Genomic DNA, 17,782 nt, shown 5'->3' on the forward strand with positions numbered 1-17,782 from the left:
TTGACCAACGTAAATCCCATCTTATCCTTTCGGACACAATGGATGTTGTTATCAACCCAGATACATCGAAACAAAGGCATTGTGAAATCAATGTAATCTAGTACCAATATTTCTTGAATAACACCATAATAAAGGCATTTTCCCCAAATAGGCTTTTTATCTTTTGAAGTAGCAAAGTGCATTGCCTCAAATTCAGAACTCACACCACTATTTTGCATTGTGCTCACCTCATCTTGCTCGCGGGTGTAAAAAGTATATCCATTAATGGCAAAACTGTTGTAAAAGGTGACCCTGGCATTTGGACCTAAACCAAGACGTAGTAACCTAGGAGAGATGTCATCACCAGTTTGATCAAGACAATCGTAAGACAATATTCCTAAACCACCACTGGAAACGTCTTCGTATGCTCGTTCGCAATCCACTTCTCGGTCTTGTTTTGGTGATCGTATTTGAGCTCATCTTTGTGTTGTTGAATATAAGGTTGCACCTCATCTTCGTTGTTTAGCACATACATGTGTGCTAAATGCAACATTTCACGTGTCACAATTTTTTCAACCCGGCCCCTAATACCTTTTCCGGTCATCCAGTCACTATGACGATTCTTAGAAACGCCAATCAACTCCTCAGGGAGAGATGAGCGTAACAATATGAAAGAGCTTCGTCTAAAATAGCGCGTTCAAAAATACAACCTTCCGGACGATACCGATTAGATGTATAGTCCTTGTAGACTTTCATCAATCTTTCGAAAGGATACGGGTATCTCAAGTACACGGGCCCAAGGTACAAAATCTCCCTAACCAAGTGAATGGTCAGATGAATCATGATAGTGAAGAAAGAGGGTGGAAAATACATTTCCAACCATGACAAAGAGAGGTTACAACGAGGTCCTGCAATGAATCCGCGTCATCGGGATCGATGGCTTTCTCGCATATGGACTGGAAGAAGAGACAGAATCTAGTTATAGCATATCTTACCTTTTCGGGTAAAATGGAACGAATAGCCACAGGTAGTAATTGTTGCATCAAAGTGTGACAATCATGTGACTTTAACCCGGTGAGTTTTAGGTCTTGCATCGACACTAGGCTTTTGATGTTCGACGAATAACCATGTGGCACTTTAATTCCATTCAAGCATGCACGTAACTCTTTTCTCTCATTCCGTGAAAGGGTAAAAAGCTGGCGGTAAAAATGTACGATTACTCTCTCTTCGTGGTGCCAACTCTAGCCTAATACCCATCATTTTCATATCTTCCCTAGCTGCGGCGTTATCCTTTGTTTTACCAGGAACATTGAGAAGGGTATTGATAATATTATCACAGACATTTTTCTCAATGTGCATGAAATCGAGGCAATGCTCGACCTCCGTGTCGGCCAATATGGAAGTTTATCAAAAAATATGGATCTTTTCTTATACCCACGAGTAGACAATTTAGAGCCGCTCTTCTTCCCATAATCTATCTCAATATGCTTTACTTTCGATAAACTTCATGCCTACTCAAAATTCTAGGAGGTTGACGAAGATCTTGTCTTCCATTGAATGCTTTCTGCATCTTGCGATAACAATGGTCATGAGACAAGAACCTCCTATTTCCCATATACACATACTTACGAGAAGACTTCAAGTATTCGGACTCGATATCCTCCCCACACAATGGACAAGCCTCTTTCCCATGAACTGTGTGCCCAGAAAGGTCGCCATAAGTCGGATAGTCAGTTATTGTACACAATAACATCGCTCTCAAATTGAAAGTTTCGTTCTTATATGCATCAAATACTTCTATCCCACTATCCCACAACAATCGCAAATCATCTAGAAGAGGTTCCAAATATACATCTATATCATTTCCAGGTTGTTTAGGGCCGGAAATTAACAACGACAACATCAAATACTTTCTTTTCATGCACACATATGGGGGTAAGTTATAAATAGCCAACACTACTGGCCAAGTACTATGTTGGCTACTCATGTTTCCGTGTGGGTTCATTCCATCAGTGGACAGCGCTAGACGTAAGTTTCTAGGTTCATTGCCGAACTCGGGATACTTAGCGTCGAACGATTTCCATTGCTTACCATCTGCCGGGTGTCTTAGCTTTCCATCATTTATTCTTCTGGTTTCATGCCAAGTTAACATTTTTGCATCATCGGGATTCGCATAAATCCTTATGACTCTTGGTATCAATGGAAAATACCACAACACCTTAGCCGGGATCCCTTCCTTATCCTTATAACGCCACTCCAAACATTTAGGGCAATTGGTTAAGTTTTGATATAATTTCCGATACAATATGCAATCATTTGGACATGCATGTATTTTCTCATATTTCATACCCACTCCTCTTATTAGTTTTTTCGCCTCATATGTCTTAACAGTTAGAACATTACCATCAGGAAGCAACTCCTTTATCAAGGCTAAAAAACTAGTGAAACACGTGTCACTCACCCCATTTGCCCCCTTGATATTATACAACTTCACCCACCGACATTTTTGTGAATTTACAACCAGGATAAAGAGGTGCTTCAGACTCACACAACTTCTCATACATGTTGTTAAGGTCATCCCAATTACTAGTGTCATCACCTACATCTTCAAAAGCAATGGACTCATCATCATTCTCTTCATTATCTATAGACCCAACATTCAACTTCTCTACTTCCAACTCTTCCAACTCAAAAAAACTCGGCAAACTCAGGATCATCAGTTAGCCTTTCGTGTACCTCAACATCATCTTCTTCAGAGTTATTCTCTTCCTCTAATGATTCCCCATGAAAAATCCAAAGTGTATAGGATCGACTAAATCTCCACTTTTCTAGGTGTATTTTAACGTCCGGAAAAGCCATATAGCTAATATTACCACATCTTTCACAAGGACATGCAATACTAGAAGAACCTTTCAAATTGTTCGAAACGAATTCATAAAATTCAGCTAAACCATCCTTGTAGGTGCGGTCACTCATATTTGCATCAATCATCCAAATTCGAGTCATTATTCTACATTCGTAATAATAGGCAACTAATTCATAAAATACAATAATAGGCAAACAAATAAACGAAATTCAGGAAAGCAATTAAGCTAAATTATCAACAAATTAGATAATAACCCAAAAAATCCTATATCTAGTTATAATAAGCGTTGCTAAGAAACATATATATACCTGATTGATAAACACGCGCGATGAGGGAGAGAAGACGTGACAACAGTGACGGAGATGAAGACAGAGAGACGATCAGGGAGGAATGGAGGATGATATAGTAGCAGTATTAGCTTGTGTTTGTGTTTGTAGTGTATAGCAGAATAAAGCAATATGTTGTTCTTAAGATTTTCATAATATTAATAACAACGGTTATTGAGTCTACAACCGTTGTTAAAACGTATTAAAAACGGGTTCTAATATAACCGTTGTGATTACTTTTCACTAATTTGGCGCCAAACCATTAACAACGGTTAAAATTTAACCGTTGTTATTAGTTTTTTCATTAACAACGGTTGTTTAAGTATGACCCGTTGTTAAAACCAATAACAACGGTTAGCAACACATAACCGTTGTCATTAAGTTTGGTAAAATTCGCGGAATAAATTCTACAACGTGTTTTGATGATTTTCGTGAATAAGCGTTGTTAAAGGGCCGTTGTGGTTGCCTGTATTTGTAGTAGTGAAGGGACTAAATGCAGTGCAATTTCATCATTGAAATACACCGTTCCGACTCAACCTAAATGCAAAAATGAACGTGAAATTTTTGATTTTTTGAAAATTATCTACTTTTTTTTATCTTTTTTTTATTTTTTGAAATAAATGAAAAACAATGCAAGCTAAAATGCAATAAACGTGAATGCAAAACAAATGCAAATGCAGACTCAAGTATGCATTACCCTCCCCAAACCAAAATGAACAATGCCCTCATTGTCCTTCAGCATACACCAGCAGAATAATAAGGAAAGGGAAATACAACCTCAAATGCAAAATAATATGAAACAAAGCTAGAGATAAAAAGAATAAAGAGTAAAAATACTTACAATGTAAAACTTCCTCAAACCAACTAGCAAACCGGGAAAATAAGTAGCCAGCAGCTACTTGTCAGCACCCTCCTCGTCAACCACCTGAAAGGTAAGGTCCTCCTCCTCCTCACCCCTCCTCCTAGAACGACCTTCAGCAGCAAGGTCCACTCTAATCGTCTCCTCTCTCTCGGCCGTTTCCTCCTCGCTCTCAGGCTGAGAGTACCCCTCCTCCGGGTACCTGTAAAATGAAGGATGTGACCACCCATCTGGCACCAGACGGCCTCGACGCATATGATACTTGTAGACGGAGAATAAGGCGAGAGCCTGATCCTTCTCCATCCGAGCTACCCTCCTGCACATATCCAAAAGCAGAGCATCATGACGCCCTTTTGATGCCTGTCGTTGTGTGCACCAAAAATAATATTTATAATCCAAACTACTACTATAGCTAGTGGTAGTCAGGGTCGAACCACAGGGAGGCGATGCAATCAATAGCTGTCTGATTTTAGTCTTTAAGGTAACAGGTATGGGGTTTGATTTGAGTTGGTCTATAGCTAAAGGCAATAAAATGAAAAATAAACGGATGAAATCAAATATTAAAAGGGTGCTAAGATGGTTGGTTCACTATAGTTTCGGCGGCAGTATAATAGGTAGGTCTAAAACAAACACGTGAGATGGGAAAATAAGAAGTCCTCTCGGTCCATTCTTACAGGTAGCATCTTTCGATATCGCTCCAGGTCCCTAATATCACTAATACTAACTTTCGTCCTGAAAAGTGACTAAAAAGGCTAAATTAACTCATCTCTCGATCTTATTAATCTAGTCGTCTTAATTAGATAGGCTATCTCCCTTCCCTATCTTTCGATCATTATTGGGTCGGTCAAATCCTAGGCATCCAACTAGTCGCGTGCACTCGATTCGTCAAATATATCAATTAAATTAATTAAAACGAAGGTGATCTCACGTGGCCGGTCGATCGACCAAGGCGCGATTCAGGTCTACTATTCTAATGCCGCCTACTTCTACAGATTCCCTACATCCTAGCACAAGGTATTTAGCTACTCATACTAGAAATAATAACAACAATAAACTTAACAATTAAAACATTCGAATTCATGCTTAAATTAACTAAACGAACAATTAACATAAAACAATAATTTGGCTTCGGGAGGTCTAACCTAGCAATCCTAAACTACGAACGAAAGCAATAAGACTGAATATAAGAACAGAAGAGTACCGTGTAAAGCACTTGTAAAGGAGAGATCAAAACCGATTGCCAAAAAGAACTTTATTAATGAAAGAACAATAAACTTAAGAACCCTAATTATCAATGATAAACTAAAAACTGAATAAAACTAGATGGTCATAGCATCAGGAATGAGTTACGTTATATAGGTAAACATACGTAACTTTATTCTAAAACCTAAAATACAATGGGCTTCCTAATTCTCGTTCTATTAATTCACGCAGGTTAGCGGTGTGGTCGATCGACCACTTTGACCGGTCGATCGACTGGACTGCAGTGTACAGGAGCTCCTGTAAGTCGTGCGTTGGTCGATCGACCATAGGCATCAGTCGATCGACTGAAGTAGCTGATACTTGACTTCTAACTTCTCGTGGACTTGTCTTTCGGGCCTCGAAATGCGCACGAAGCTCGTTCCTTGAGTAAATACTTCACGTCAAATGCAATGCAAGGTACTCGGGGACGGATTTAGCTTGATTTCCGCTGGATTCTTCACATTTCTGCAATAATGTACAAAAACGCGAAAGTAGACGGAAATAGGGAGAATAGTAGCATAAACTACATAAATGAGCTCTGAAATGCGTGTAAAATGAGGTGTAAAACATCATATAAATGACACGCATCAAACTTCCCCAAACCAAACCCTTGCTTGTCCCCAAGCAAGAACTAGACTCAATCCTAAAACCTAGTGGAACGAGTTCAATCTCATAGCGAAATGCAAACCGAATAGCCTAAACCAATTTAATGCAACTACTAACAATCAATTAGCAATATGAAACATGCAAACGAGTTATAAAGTCGTTAAAAACAGCTGAACCGTCAACTTTAGAGACTTTTCAAATTGGACTCTCACGGGTCGCTCGAATCACTCAATAAATACGGGTGAGTATATGTAAAAGATAGAAAGAAGTAATATTGTAATGACTCTCACCTAACTACGACCTATAAGAACATGCCTGCAATCTAATATGAAAATGATCTCTACAACCGTACATATGCATTCCAACCAAACAGAAGACCATGACACATGACGAGGTAAATATGGATATGTGAGGTAATGGGTAGAAGAGGCTAAAGTAAATTTGGATAAAAACAGAGTTAAAAGCCAAGCTAGTAACTAAGGGAACCAAATTAATAAATCATTCCAACTTCTTACTCAAGATTAAACGATAGAACGGTGCTAATAGTAAGCACAAATCTCACATTCTTCAATATAATCAACTCCCCAACAATTAGAAATAATACATAGGAGTACAAAATCACCAACTCATAACAATTGCAACATGTGATTTTGATTTTTCTCTTTTCTCGGGTTGCAGTCGATCGACCTGGTGTAACAGTCGATCGACCACCCTCTACAGTACATCACTCTTTGTTTTTCTCTTTTTTCGAAACATTTTTCTTCTTTTTTCTTTTCAATTCTATTTTTCTCTTCTTTCTTTCCTTCCTTTTTCATCTTCCCAACAACATCTCAAAATGAGCATATGCCACCAAAAAAATGAAGTAACAATCCCAAAAACTAAACTACTAGCTTGACAAGGGCAGGCTAAATGTAGGATGTAGTTAACGAGACAAAAAGGCTATTTTGGCTTTGTGAAGCTTATGGGCAAAATGAATAAGGAAACCTCTTCCACATGTGTCAACAAACCACAAACCGAATGCATACAGGTATTAAGCAGATTAAGTTCATATTTATGCAAATTTATGTAACATGTCTCATAAGGAGTAACTACTCACAATCCTAGATAAACTAGTCACAGATGACACCAGTTATAAGCTCTAAATCTCAGAAAATGATGTAGTTTGCCAAACTTTTAAGTCAAGTCTCAAGTTCAGCAAGCAATTTAACGAAAACTCGTAGACTATGCATATATGATTCTACTAATAACATGTCAATTAGCAAGGCTTAGGCATAAAACAGCCGAAAATGCAATGTCATCATTGAAATACCACCGTTCTGACTCGACCTATATGCTAAAAGAAACGTGCATTTTTTTGAAATTTTTTCAATTTTTTCAATTTTTTTTTTTGAAATTTCTGTATATATAAGAGAAAATAAACAACAATGCAAGACAAAATGTAAACGTGAATGCAAGCAAATGAAATGCAACGCAAAACCCTTCCCCAAACCAAATTGCACAATGTCCCCATTGTGCAAAATCATGTAATGAAGTAAAAGGAAAACGGGAATTTGCGTGAAATTAACTAAAAAAGACATGAAGTAAGGACTCGGAACTCACAAGACTTTAAGCGCAGCAAAAGGAAACCTCCCCAAACCAGCGTGAGCTAGGAGGTTTCAGTAGCTAGCAGTGCTACCATAAAGTACCTGAAAAGAACAAACAAAAGGACCGCGCATAAAACCGAGAAAACAATTGTTGAAACGCAAAATTATGTGTAAAATAAAGAAATGGAAGAAAACAGAAACGAAACGGAGAATAAAGTGGAGAAAAGACTCCCTCAACTCCGCAAATCGACCAAACTCAGCAGGGGAGTGATCGAAAACAGGTACATCAGCAAAATATGGTCGATCGACCATATCACCTAGTCGATCGACCAGGGTGAACAGGAACATAAGCTCCTGGAAGTCGCATCTCAGTCGATCGACCACACAGGCTAGTCGATCGACTGAAAAACCTGCTGTAAGTTCTGATTTCTTCGAATTAGCTCAATAAATTGAGCTATCAAGGTCTAAGAACCTGCAAATACACACAATAACGCGCCCAAAATTGCATAAAACCCAAAGCAATAGTCTAAAGTGTATAAAATCCTAAGCAAACTTATTAAAATGCGAAGTCTCGCGCACACGAAAAACGATAAATAGTCTTAAAAGCAATATAATGTTTGTAAAGTCTCAATCAACTAATAGTTGATCAAGAACGGCCACGGAATGGCCCACTTGCTCGGCTTCTGGCTACAAGAAGTAGCCTCTACAGTGCTCATCTTCTCAGCTGCACTCTTCTCAACTCCAACATCCGCAGAACTCAACGGATCAACGGCTTCAGCATCTCCCCAATCAATGACCTCATCCCGCTCATCAGAATCCAAATCGGACTCCGTCACTTTGACTGGCTCATCATCAAGCCCCTCATAAGTGCCATAGCTAAGACATCCTAGACCGTCTCTTTGAACGATTGGCTCCCTCACAGCTGGAGCAACATGCGGCTCTTTCTTCCCCAAACCAGCTCCTGCAACATCCAAAACAGAAGAATCTTCCTCCAGGTTGCTCCCAATCTGGGGTGGAGGTGTTACAGAAGAAACAGGCGTAGAGACAGGCATGTCAGAAAGCACAAAGTATGATTTCTTTTCAGAAACCGTATTATAAGTTACTGGCCACATGGGGTCTTTCTTTTTAGCTGTCTGGGCAAAGACAATGGAGTGTTTCCCTACCTTGAAGGTCAAAGTCCCTGAACCAACATCTATAACAGCACCAGCAGTGTGCAGAAATGGTCTACCCAATATGATAGGAATGTGGGCATCCTCGGGCATATCTAGTACAACGAAGTCAACAGGGAAAAAGAACTTTCCTATTTGCACAGGAATGTCCTCTAAGACTCCTATAGGCTGGACCGCAGATCGGTCAGCCATCTGTACTGTCATGCTGGTGACTACAAATCTAGTCAGTTTCAACTTCCTAGCAAGACTCAAGGGCATTACACTAATACTGACTCCTAGGTCACACAAGGCCTTCTCAATAGAAAAGGTGCCAATACTACATGGGACTGAAAAGCTACCTGGGTCTTCTAGCTTATGAGGTGCAGTATGGGTCAAATAAGAACATGACTCCTCAGTTAGTGTGACAGAATGCACAGTTTCAAGTGACTTCTTTTTAGACAACAATTGCTTCATAAATTTCATGTAAGCAGGCACTTGGTTAACTAACTCAAGAAAAGGAACTTGTACGTTTAAGCTACGAATAACATTTTCAAATTTATTAAACGATACATGTTCCTTCGTCGGCACTAATCTCTCTGGATAAGGGGATGAAAGAAGTAACTTAGCCCTCTCCTCTAAGTCTCTCATGCCGGCGTCGGTGGATTTAGGCTGAAAATCCACTACCTTCTCCTTGTTGAAGCTCGACCCTTCTTCAGACCGTCTTAAAATTGAACCATTAATCGTCATCGGGTCATATTTCGGAACTGGGACAGACCCATCAGCATTTGGGTCTTGCCTCTTTATTTTCGGAGTAGTCGTACCCCGAAACAAAGGGTCCCTCAAGTTATTTGGCATTGGAGGACGAAAAGATTCATGATCAGCAGCGCTGTCGGTCGATCGACCAGGCATGTCAGTCGATCGATCGACATCTGTGACGAAGCTATCAGAACTCGTGGACTGGTCGAACGACTGGGTATATCAGTCGATCGACTAATATACTTGGTAGACGTCTTTTTCTTGCCATTGTCCGTCACTGCTTTTGTCTTGCTCGGTTCCGCCTCATCTTTTTCAGCGACATCCTCGACCATAGCGGGTCCATCAAGGGTAAACCCACTCCTCAAAGTAATAGCATTAAGGGTCTCCTTTTGATTAGTCTGCGTCGGTAAATGTCCCGAAGCTCGAGTTGTATTCTTGCTTGCCAATTGAGCAATTTGGCTCTCCAACATTTTCTTCCTGGCCTCTCTAGCTTGAGACTCTTTCAACAACAAGTTTTTCAATTCGGCAAATTCGGAGCCTTGGGACTGCTGTTGCTGCTGAGGAACATACGGAGGCTTTTGATATGGATGCTGCTGCTTATGAGGGGGCACACATTTCCGCCTTTGTTCTTTGTGGAGCCGAGTCGGATTTAGGACATTTTGGCTACTCCACCTCAAGTTCGGATGGACATTCGGCTCAAAATAAGTGTTTGTCTGCCTATAATGTTGAAAGGCAGCACAAGACTCATAGGGATTAGGACAGTTGTCTGAAACATGTCCTTCTCCCCCACATCTCTTGCAGACAAAAGGACCGTCTGAAACAGCATTCACATGATAGATCCCTCCTTTTGAAGCTCCTCCCAACTCGTACTTATCAAATCTCGCCGTGAGAGCTTCTAATGAGGCTACAGAAGGGGATTCAACACTTCTCCTTTGATTTCCCCTGGAATTCCCATACTCAGCTTTATGGGTGGCCAAATCATCAATAATTTTTCACCCCTTAGTTTCTCCAACATTCTCCTGGAATCTGCCACTAGCTGCCGCATCCAGGATAGCCCTCTGATCGTCATAGACCCATTATAAAATTGATTGCATAAGGTCCACTTCTCAAACCCATGGTGCGGAATAGTTCGCACCAGCTTCTTGAAACGGACCCACGCCTCATGGAAATTCTCATCCGGACCCTGTTTAAAGCTCGTGATCTGAGCTCTAATGGCATTTGTCTTCGATGCAGAGAAATACTTCTTGTAGAATGCTAGGGCCAAAGAATTCCAGTCAGTGATCCCATTAGCAGCTCGATCCAGGTCACTGTACCACTCCCTTGCAGCATCACGAAGAGAGAATATGAACATAGTCTCCTTCACCTGGTCCTGGGTCACACCGGTTGGTGGAGGTATGGAGCAGCAGTAATCAATGAATGTCTCGATATGCTTGGTTTCATCTTCATTTGCAGCTCCCCCGAATTGGTTTCTCTCAACGAAGTTGATGTAAGACGGTTTCGGCTCGAATTTTCTGTCCTCCCCTGGTAATGCGAATCCCTTATAGAGATTCTCAGCTGTCGGCTCAGAGTGACTGGCTATTCTTGCTTCTTCAGCCATGTCTGGAGATGTGACGGTCTCAGCTGAAGAAGTAGAAATAGGTGACGAAGGTGGATCCTCCTCAAAAAGCCCGTTCTCGTAGTAACTAGACAGAGTACTCAGCTCTTCCTCTGATGGCAATACTCTCGATGATCGTCTCAACTCACGCAACGTCTTCTCAATCTCAGGATTGAACGGTAGTAGTTCACCACCCTGTGACCTGCGCATAAGAAGAAACTACAAGTAGAATATGAGAATAGTTTAAGGAACAGATGCCCCTTAAACTAAGAGAAAGACTAAAAATAGAAACAACTAAAAATTTTAAACAATTGCCTCCCCGGCAACGGCGCCAAAATTTGATGCCTGTCGTTGTGTGCACCAAAAATAATATTTATAATCCAAACTACTATTATAGCTAGTGGCAGTCAGGGTCGAACCACAGGGAGGCGATGCAATCAATAGCTGTCTGATTTTAGTCTTTAAGGTAACAGGTATGGGGTTTGATTTGATTTGGTCTATAGCTAAAGGCAACAAAATGAAAAATAAACTAAATAAACGGATGAAATCAAATATTAAAAGGGTGCTAAGATGGTCGGTTCACTATAGTTTCGGCGGAAGTATACTAGGTAGGTCTAAAACAAACACGTGAGACGGGAAAATAAGAAGTCCTCTCGGTCCATTCTTACAGGTAGCATCTTTCGATCTCGCTACAGGTCCCTAATATCACTAATACTAACTTTCGTCCTAAAAAGTGACTAAAAAGGCTAAATTAACTCATCTCTCGATCTTATTAATTTAGTCGTCTTAATTAGATAGGCTATCTCCCTTCCCTATCTTTCGATCTTTATTGGGTCGGTCAAATCCTAGGCATCCAACTAGTCGCGTGCACTCGATTCGTCAAATATAGCAATTAAATTAATTAAAACGAAGGTGATCTCACGTGGCCGGTCGATCGACCAGGTAGGCCGGTCGATCGACCAAGGCGCGATTCAGGTCTACTATTCTAATGCCGCCTACTTCTACAGATTCCCTACATCCTAGCACAAGGTATTTAGCTACTCACACTAGAAATAATAACTACAATAAACTTAACAATTAAAACATTCAAATTCATGCTTAAATTAACTAAACGAACAATTAACATAAAACAATAATTTGGCTTCAGGAGGTCTAACCTAGCAATCCTAAACTACAAACGAAAGCAATAAGACTGAATATAAGAACAGAAGAGTACCGTGTAAAGGAATTGTAAAGGAGAGATCAAAACCGATTGCCAAAAAGAACTTTATTAATGAAAGAACAATAAACTTAAGAACCCTAATTATCAATGATAAACTAAAAACTGAATAAAACTGGATGGTCGTAGCATCAGGAATGAGTTACGTTATACAGGTAAACATACGTAACTTTATTCTAAAACCTAAAATACAATGGGCTTCCTAATTCTCGTTCTATTAATTCACGCAGGTTAGCGGTGTGGTCGATCGACCACTTTGACCGGTCGATCGACTGGACTGCAGTGTACAGGAGCTCCTGTAAGTCGTGCGTTGGTCGATCGACCATAGGCATCAGTCGATCGACTGAAGTAGCTGATACTTGACTTCTAAATTCTCGTGGACTTGTCTTTTGGGCCTCGAAATACGCACCAAGCTTGTTCCTTGAGTAAATACTTCACGTCAAATGCAATGCAAGGTACTCGGGGACGGATTTGGCTTGATTTCCACTGGATTCTTCACATTTATGCAATAATGTACAAAAACACGAAAGTAGACGGAAATAGGGAGAATAATAGCATAAACTACATAAATGAGCTCTGAAATGCGTGTAAAATAAGGTGTAAAACATCATATAAATGACACGCATCACTCTTGGTCCATGACCTCAGGCACCTCAAAAATAGGAGGTGGAATAAAATTAGCCGGGAAAGCCGGCTGAGAGGTAAAGGGTGTAGGCATGGGCGTGGACATGGACGTGGGCATGGGCATGGGCGTGGGTATAGGCCCAGCCTATCGAGGTCCAGACCCCTCTCCAACCTCCCTAACAGCAGGGGAAAGCCTCTTCCGCTTCCTAGAAACGGGAGGAGAGAAGTCAAGGAGGTAAGAAGGTGGAGGTGGTGGTAATCAACCCGTCACAGTAGTCAAAGGTGAAAGACGGGGTAGAGAGGGTGAAGGTAAGCTCACGGAAGTGGAAGTGCCAATCTTCCACGTCCTATGGTCAGAAGCAAGCCAGTTCATTGAAAATATAACAGAAATGTCAATAACTTTGTCCTTATCAAAATATTTAAGACCACGGGAAAGTCAGGGAAAAGACGGCGGGCAATGCGATTCACTAGTCCACCAGACGCTATCGTACCCAATACTTTTACCCCAACAGTGTTAAAATGCTGAGCTGTCAAGTATGCAATGTTAAAAATAAGTGGGGTACCGCTATCAATGTTCAGGTACCTAGCTAGGATACACAACTCAGTAATATTAACATTGTTAGGTTCATGACGACCAAAAATAGTTTCTCCAAGCAGACGGAGAAAGTAACGGGCATGAGGTAGATGGACGTGGACACCACGACGCTGACCGTAGGGGATGTGTAAAAGTGTAGCCCAAATCTGAGGCATGAGCTTCCTAGGAGGCTCAAGGGAACCATCACTAACTAGACCTAAACGTTCCCCGAACTCAGCTAAAGTCTAGAAAAAGGTGGTGTTAAACATTCGAAAAGTGATGCAAGTGCTCCCATGGTCTGTCGCATAGGCCGCAGGGTAAAATTCGAAAGGGCTAAAAAACTCTAAGGTAAGTCCCATGTAAGTGAACTATTTTATAGAAGCTAATCCCTACGTTCCCGTCCCATTGAGCAGGTCAACAACGGGCGTTAAAATTCCTAGAGTCTCTAGGGCAGGTCGACACAAAAAATGGGTCGAGGTCATGTGACATTCCATTAAGTTTAAGAAACAAGTACGGTGGGACGGGGACAAAAATCTTACCTCCGGAAACTCAGGTAGAGATTCCGTAGAAGTATCAGCGACGTTCCTAGCAGGGACCCGTAGCACAGCAGCACGGTAACCCGTGCCCGTCCCAGACCGAGAACCAGCAACAGTAGTGACAGTAACCGTAATAGTAGCGGCAGCAGTGACGGGTGTCGACACAGCAAGGGTCGACTAGTAATAGCTGGCGTGGCAGTATCGGTAGTAGCAGTGAGAGTGGTGGCAGCAGGGACTACTTCCAGAGAAGGTGACGAAGTAGCAGCAGAAGCCGTCGACTGGGGCTTCTCGATTCCGGTGTCTTTACTTCTTTCCATAGTTAGATGATTACCCAACAATAAAATCATTAAAATCAAAGGAAACTCCAATTAATCGAGTTAAGTCGATTTTTTCGAAACCCTAGCTTGAAAATCTTCAAATTGCATCGAAAATTTGTGATGCAAATATGGGTAAAAGGGTTAAATTGATGCTTATAATGTATTTGGGTAATTAGGTTGGTAAATTTGGGGAAGAAATTGGGAGATTTAGGTTAGGGATTAAAGGGTGTCGAAGTAATTGGGGATGAAATAATAAAACAAGCAAATAAAACTAAAGTGAGGAAAATGAAACTCTCTTCTATGATATACGCCTGAATTGCTCGATTGAGTGGTTTGCAGTTGTTCGATCGAGAGCTTTCTTTCTCAATTTGCTCGATCGAGTGCTTTGACTACTCGATCGAGAACCCTTTAATTATGCTTGCTCGATCGAGTGTTTGGAACAGCTCGACCTAGAACTTCCACTTGGGTTTTTGCTCGATCGAGCACATAAAGTGGTCAATCGAGGACTTCTTTCTTGGAACGCTTCCCAATGATTCAAAATTCTCCCAAAACCTGTAATATACGCAATAATACTTCTCGGAAAAATACCAAACACAAAAATACGCAGTCTATATTCGTCCTAAGCTAATGAAATCTATCGAAGCTAATACTAAAGTCTATAGCTAATAACGAATTAAATGTCTAGCGAAAATTCAATTTACAAAATGTTTTCAAACGGGATATCGTCCCGTATCATCCTCTGAAGCAATTAAATAGCCCAAAGATGGGCTTCTGGCTCGACAAGGTCCCTTCAGCATTCGTGACCTCTGTCTTGATGTTTCAAACAACTGAGCCATCGGAAGGGGAATAGCACATCTCGTAGTCCGCAACCTTCCTCTTTGATTTATCAGGCTTCTTCTTTTCATGGCCCCCATGATCTTTAACGCCATCAGTGCTAGGCTCCAATTGCAATGCACCAAGTCCAGCAACGGGATCTCCACTATCCATTCCGCAAAGTTCTGTAGAAGAAAAAAACAGCATAATGGTCCTCCAATTTGCTCCCAGACTGGGGCGGAGGTGTCATAACAGCAATATATGACTCAATACTAGTACTAGAGAGATCCTTGCCGGGGTCTATAGAGGGAATAGCGTTGCAGGGCATGACTTGCATGGCCGCCCTGCGAACGCTGGACTGGGTGAATGTCAAATCCTCCCCACCCACCTAAAAGGTCAAAGTCTTAGCCCAGACATCAATTATTGCATGAGCAGTATGCAAAAATGGTCTTCCCAAAATAATGGGAGTTTATGAGTCCTCGGGTATGTCGAAGACTACAAAATCAATGGGAATAAAGAATTTCCCGATCCTAACAAGGATGTCCTCTAAGACTCCTAACGGCCGTGATAATGAGCGATCAACCATCTGTACGGTCATGTTTGTGGATTGAAATTTTGTCAAACCAAGTCTCTTTGCAAGAGACATAGGTACGACGCTTACGCTAGCTTCTAGATCACAAAGCGCACTATCAATCAAGTGAGTCCCAATATGGCAGGGAATTGAAAAACTACCTAGATCAGCTAATTTCGGTGGAGTCTTATTCAGACGAAGTGTGGAGCACTCCTCAGTCAAAGCCACCGTTTCAAATTCATCTACATTCCTCTTACGTAAAAGAATTTCTTTCATAAATTTTGAGTAAGAGGGTACCTGGGTGAGTAACTCGGCAAACGGCACATTAACTTTAAGACTTTGCAAAAAATCGAAAAATATGCCAAATTGTTGTTCCGTCTTTGTCCTCTGTAGCCTCCCTGGAAATGAAACTTGGGGTTATAGGAATTATCTTCCTTCGTAGATTTATCGTCCAAATTAGATTTAGACGACAATTCATCACTCTTAGCATTAATATTACTCAATCGAGCAACTTCACTACTCGATCGAGAGGTTTTCTCAGAAATGTTGCTCGATCGAGTAGTTTGGGATGCCCGATCGAGAAGCCTATTTTCCTCGATGCTCGATCGAGCACTTCTTCAGTAAACTTACTCGTTCGACCATCAGAAATCGGTCGATCGAGTACACCAGGTGAATCCGTTAATTTTTCGTCAAAAGACGCCTTCTTATGAACAGTAGCTTTAACCTCCGAGTCTGAATATTCAGCATTCCCCTTTGGCATTTTGGGTCCCTCATAGGAAAGACCACTCCTTAAACTGATCAGGTTTACCGTCTCATGTGGTTTCTTATCAGGTTGTGACAGTAATTGGCCCGGTTGTCGTGAAGCTTGCTTAGTAGCCAATTGAGCTAACTGGGACTCAGGCAATTTAATAGAAGCATCTTTTGCTTGGTCACTTTTTTGCATTTGAAGTGCAAGCGATTGCACCATCGATTTCAACTCAGCTATTTCATTATTACCACTAGAAGAGGCACCTTGCTGATGCGGCGGTGGGAAAGAAGGAGGCTTTTGTAAGCCTTATTGTTGATTCCGATGGGGTGGAACATAGGTTTGTTGTTGCTGCGGTGGAGGTGTTGGATTCAAGAAATTTTTGCTAGACCACCTCAAATTGGGATGAACTCCAGCTTTATTGTTAAAATAAGAGCCTCCTTGTCTAAATTGTTGAAAGGCATAGACTTAGTCCTTCTCAACTAAACAATCCACTGCAGTATGACCATCAGCACCACATCTCTCACATGAATCGGTCTCTTGTCTAGACAACAAGTGAATTCCTGTTGGTTTCCCGTAGCCTATCATTCTAACTTATCAAATCTTGCATTCATGGCTTCCAGTTGAGCCACAAGTGCACTATTATCTCCAGAAACTGTTCTAGTACCACTCCTTGGATTCTCATATTCAGCGCAATGGGTAGGCATCTCCTCTATAATATGACAGCCCTTAGCATCATCGATATTCTTCTGAAATATTTCATTGGCTGCACCATCTAAAACAGCACAGTGGTCATCATACAACCCATTGTAGAACTGGTTGCACAAAAACCAATGGTCAAACCCGTGATGTGGGACAGACCTAACCAGCTTCTCAAACCTACTTCATGCTTCATACAAGTTCTCAGTCAGATTTTGTTTAAAACTTGTAATCTGCCCTCGCAATGCATTAGTTCTCCGCGGAGGGTAGTACTTGTAGAAAGCAAGGGTTAGGTTGTCCCAATCAGTAATCTCTGTTGTAGTCCTATCCAAGTCAGTCAACCACGTTCGGGCTCCATCAGTAAGAGAAAAAGGAAACAAGACTTCCTTAATCTTCTCTTGGGTCATTCCCTTAGTAGCGGGAATGGTAGAACAATAATCTGTGAAGATCTCCATATGCATCCTTGGATCCTCACCAGCTACTCCTCTAAACAGGTTTCTCTCCACCAGATTAATATAAGAAGGGCGAATATCAAAGTTACTCCCCTCATTAGTTAAAAGCTTGAAACCCTTAGGAATAGAATCAGCTGTCGGCTCAGAATGACTAGCAATGTTGGGCATCTTCGCGGATTTAGTAACGGTTGCAGAAATAGAATTGTCGTCCTCTAAAGACTGGGCTTCTGCAAAGGTGAAATTTTCTAGAACTGGTTCAAGACTACTCAAGTC

The 17,782-nt window shown here is 41.2% G+C and overlaps 1 protein-coding gene across 1 annotated transcript; it reads right to left on the reverse strand.

The window, feature by feature from the left end:
- Nucleotides 1-16,826: 16,826 nt before the first annotated feature.
- LOC141614013 (uncharacterized) lies at nt 16,827-17,677 on the reverse strand. Its single transcript, XM_074432765.1, has 3 exons — nt 17,331-17,677; nt 17,026-17,237; nt 16,827-16,921 (listed from the first exon to the last, which is right to left on the reverse strand). The coding sequence occupies exons 1-3, from the start codon at nt 17,675-17,677 to the stop codon at nt 16,827-16,829; spliced, it is 654 nt and encodes a 217-aa protein (XP_074288866.1).
- Nucleotides 17,678-17,782: the final 105 nt, after the last annotated feature.

This window comes from Silene latifolia, chromosome 11, assembly GCF_048544455.1.
Source record: "Silene latifolia isolate original U9 population chromosome 11, ASM4854445v1, whole genome shotgun sequence".
NCBI lineage: Eukaryota > Viridiplantae > Streptophyta > Magnoliopsida > Caryophyllales > Caryophyllaceae > Silene > Silene latifolia.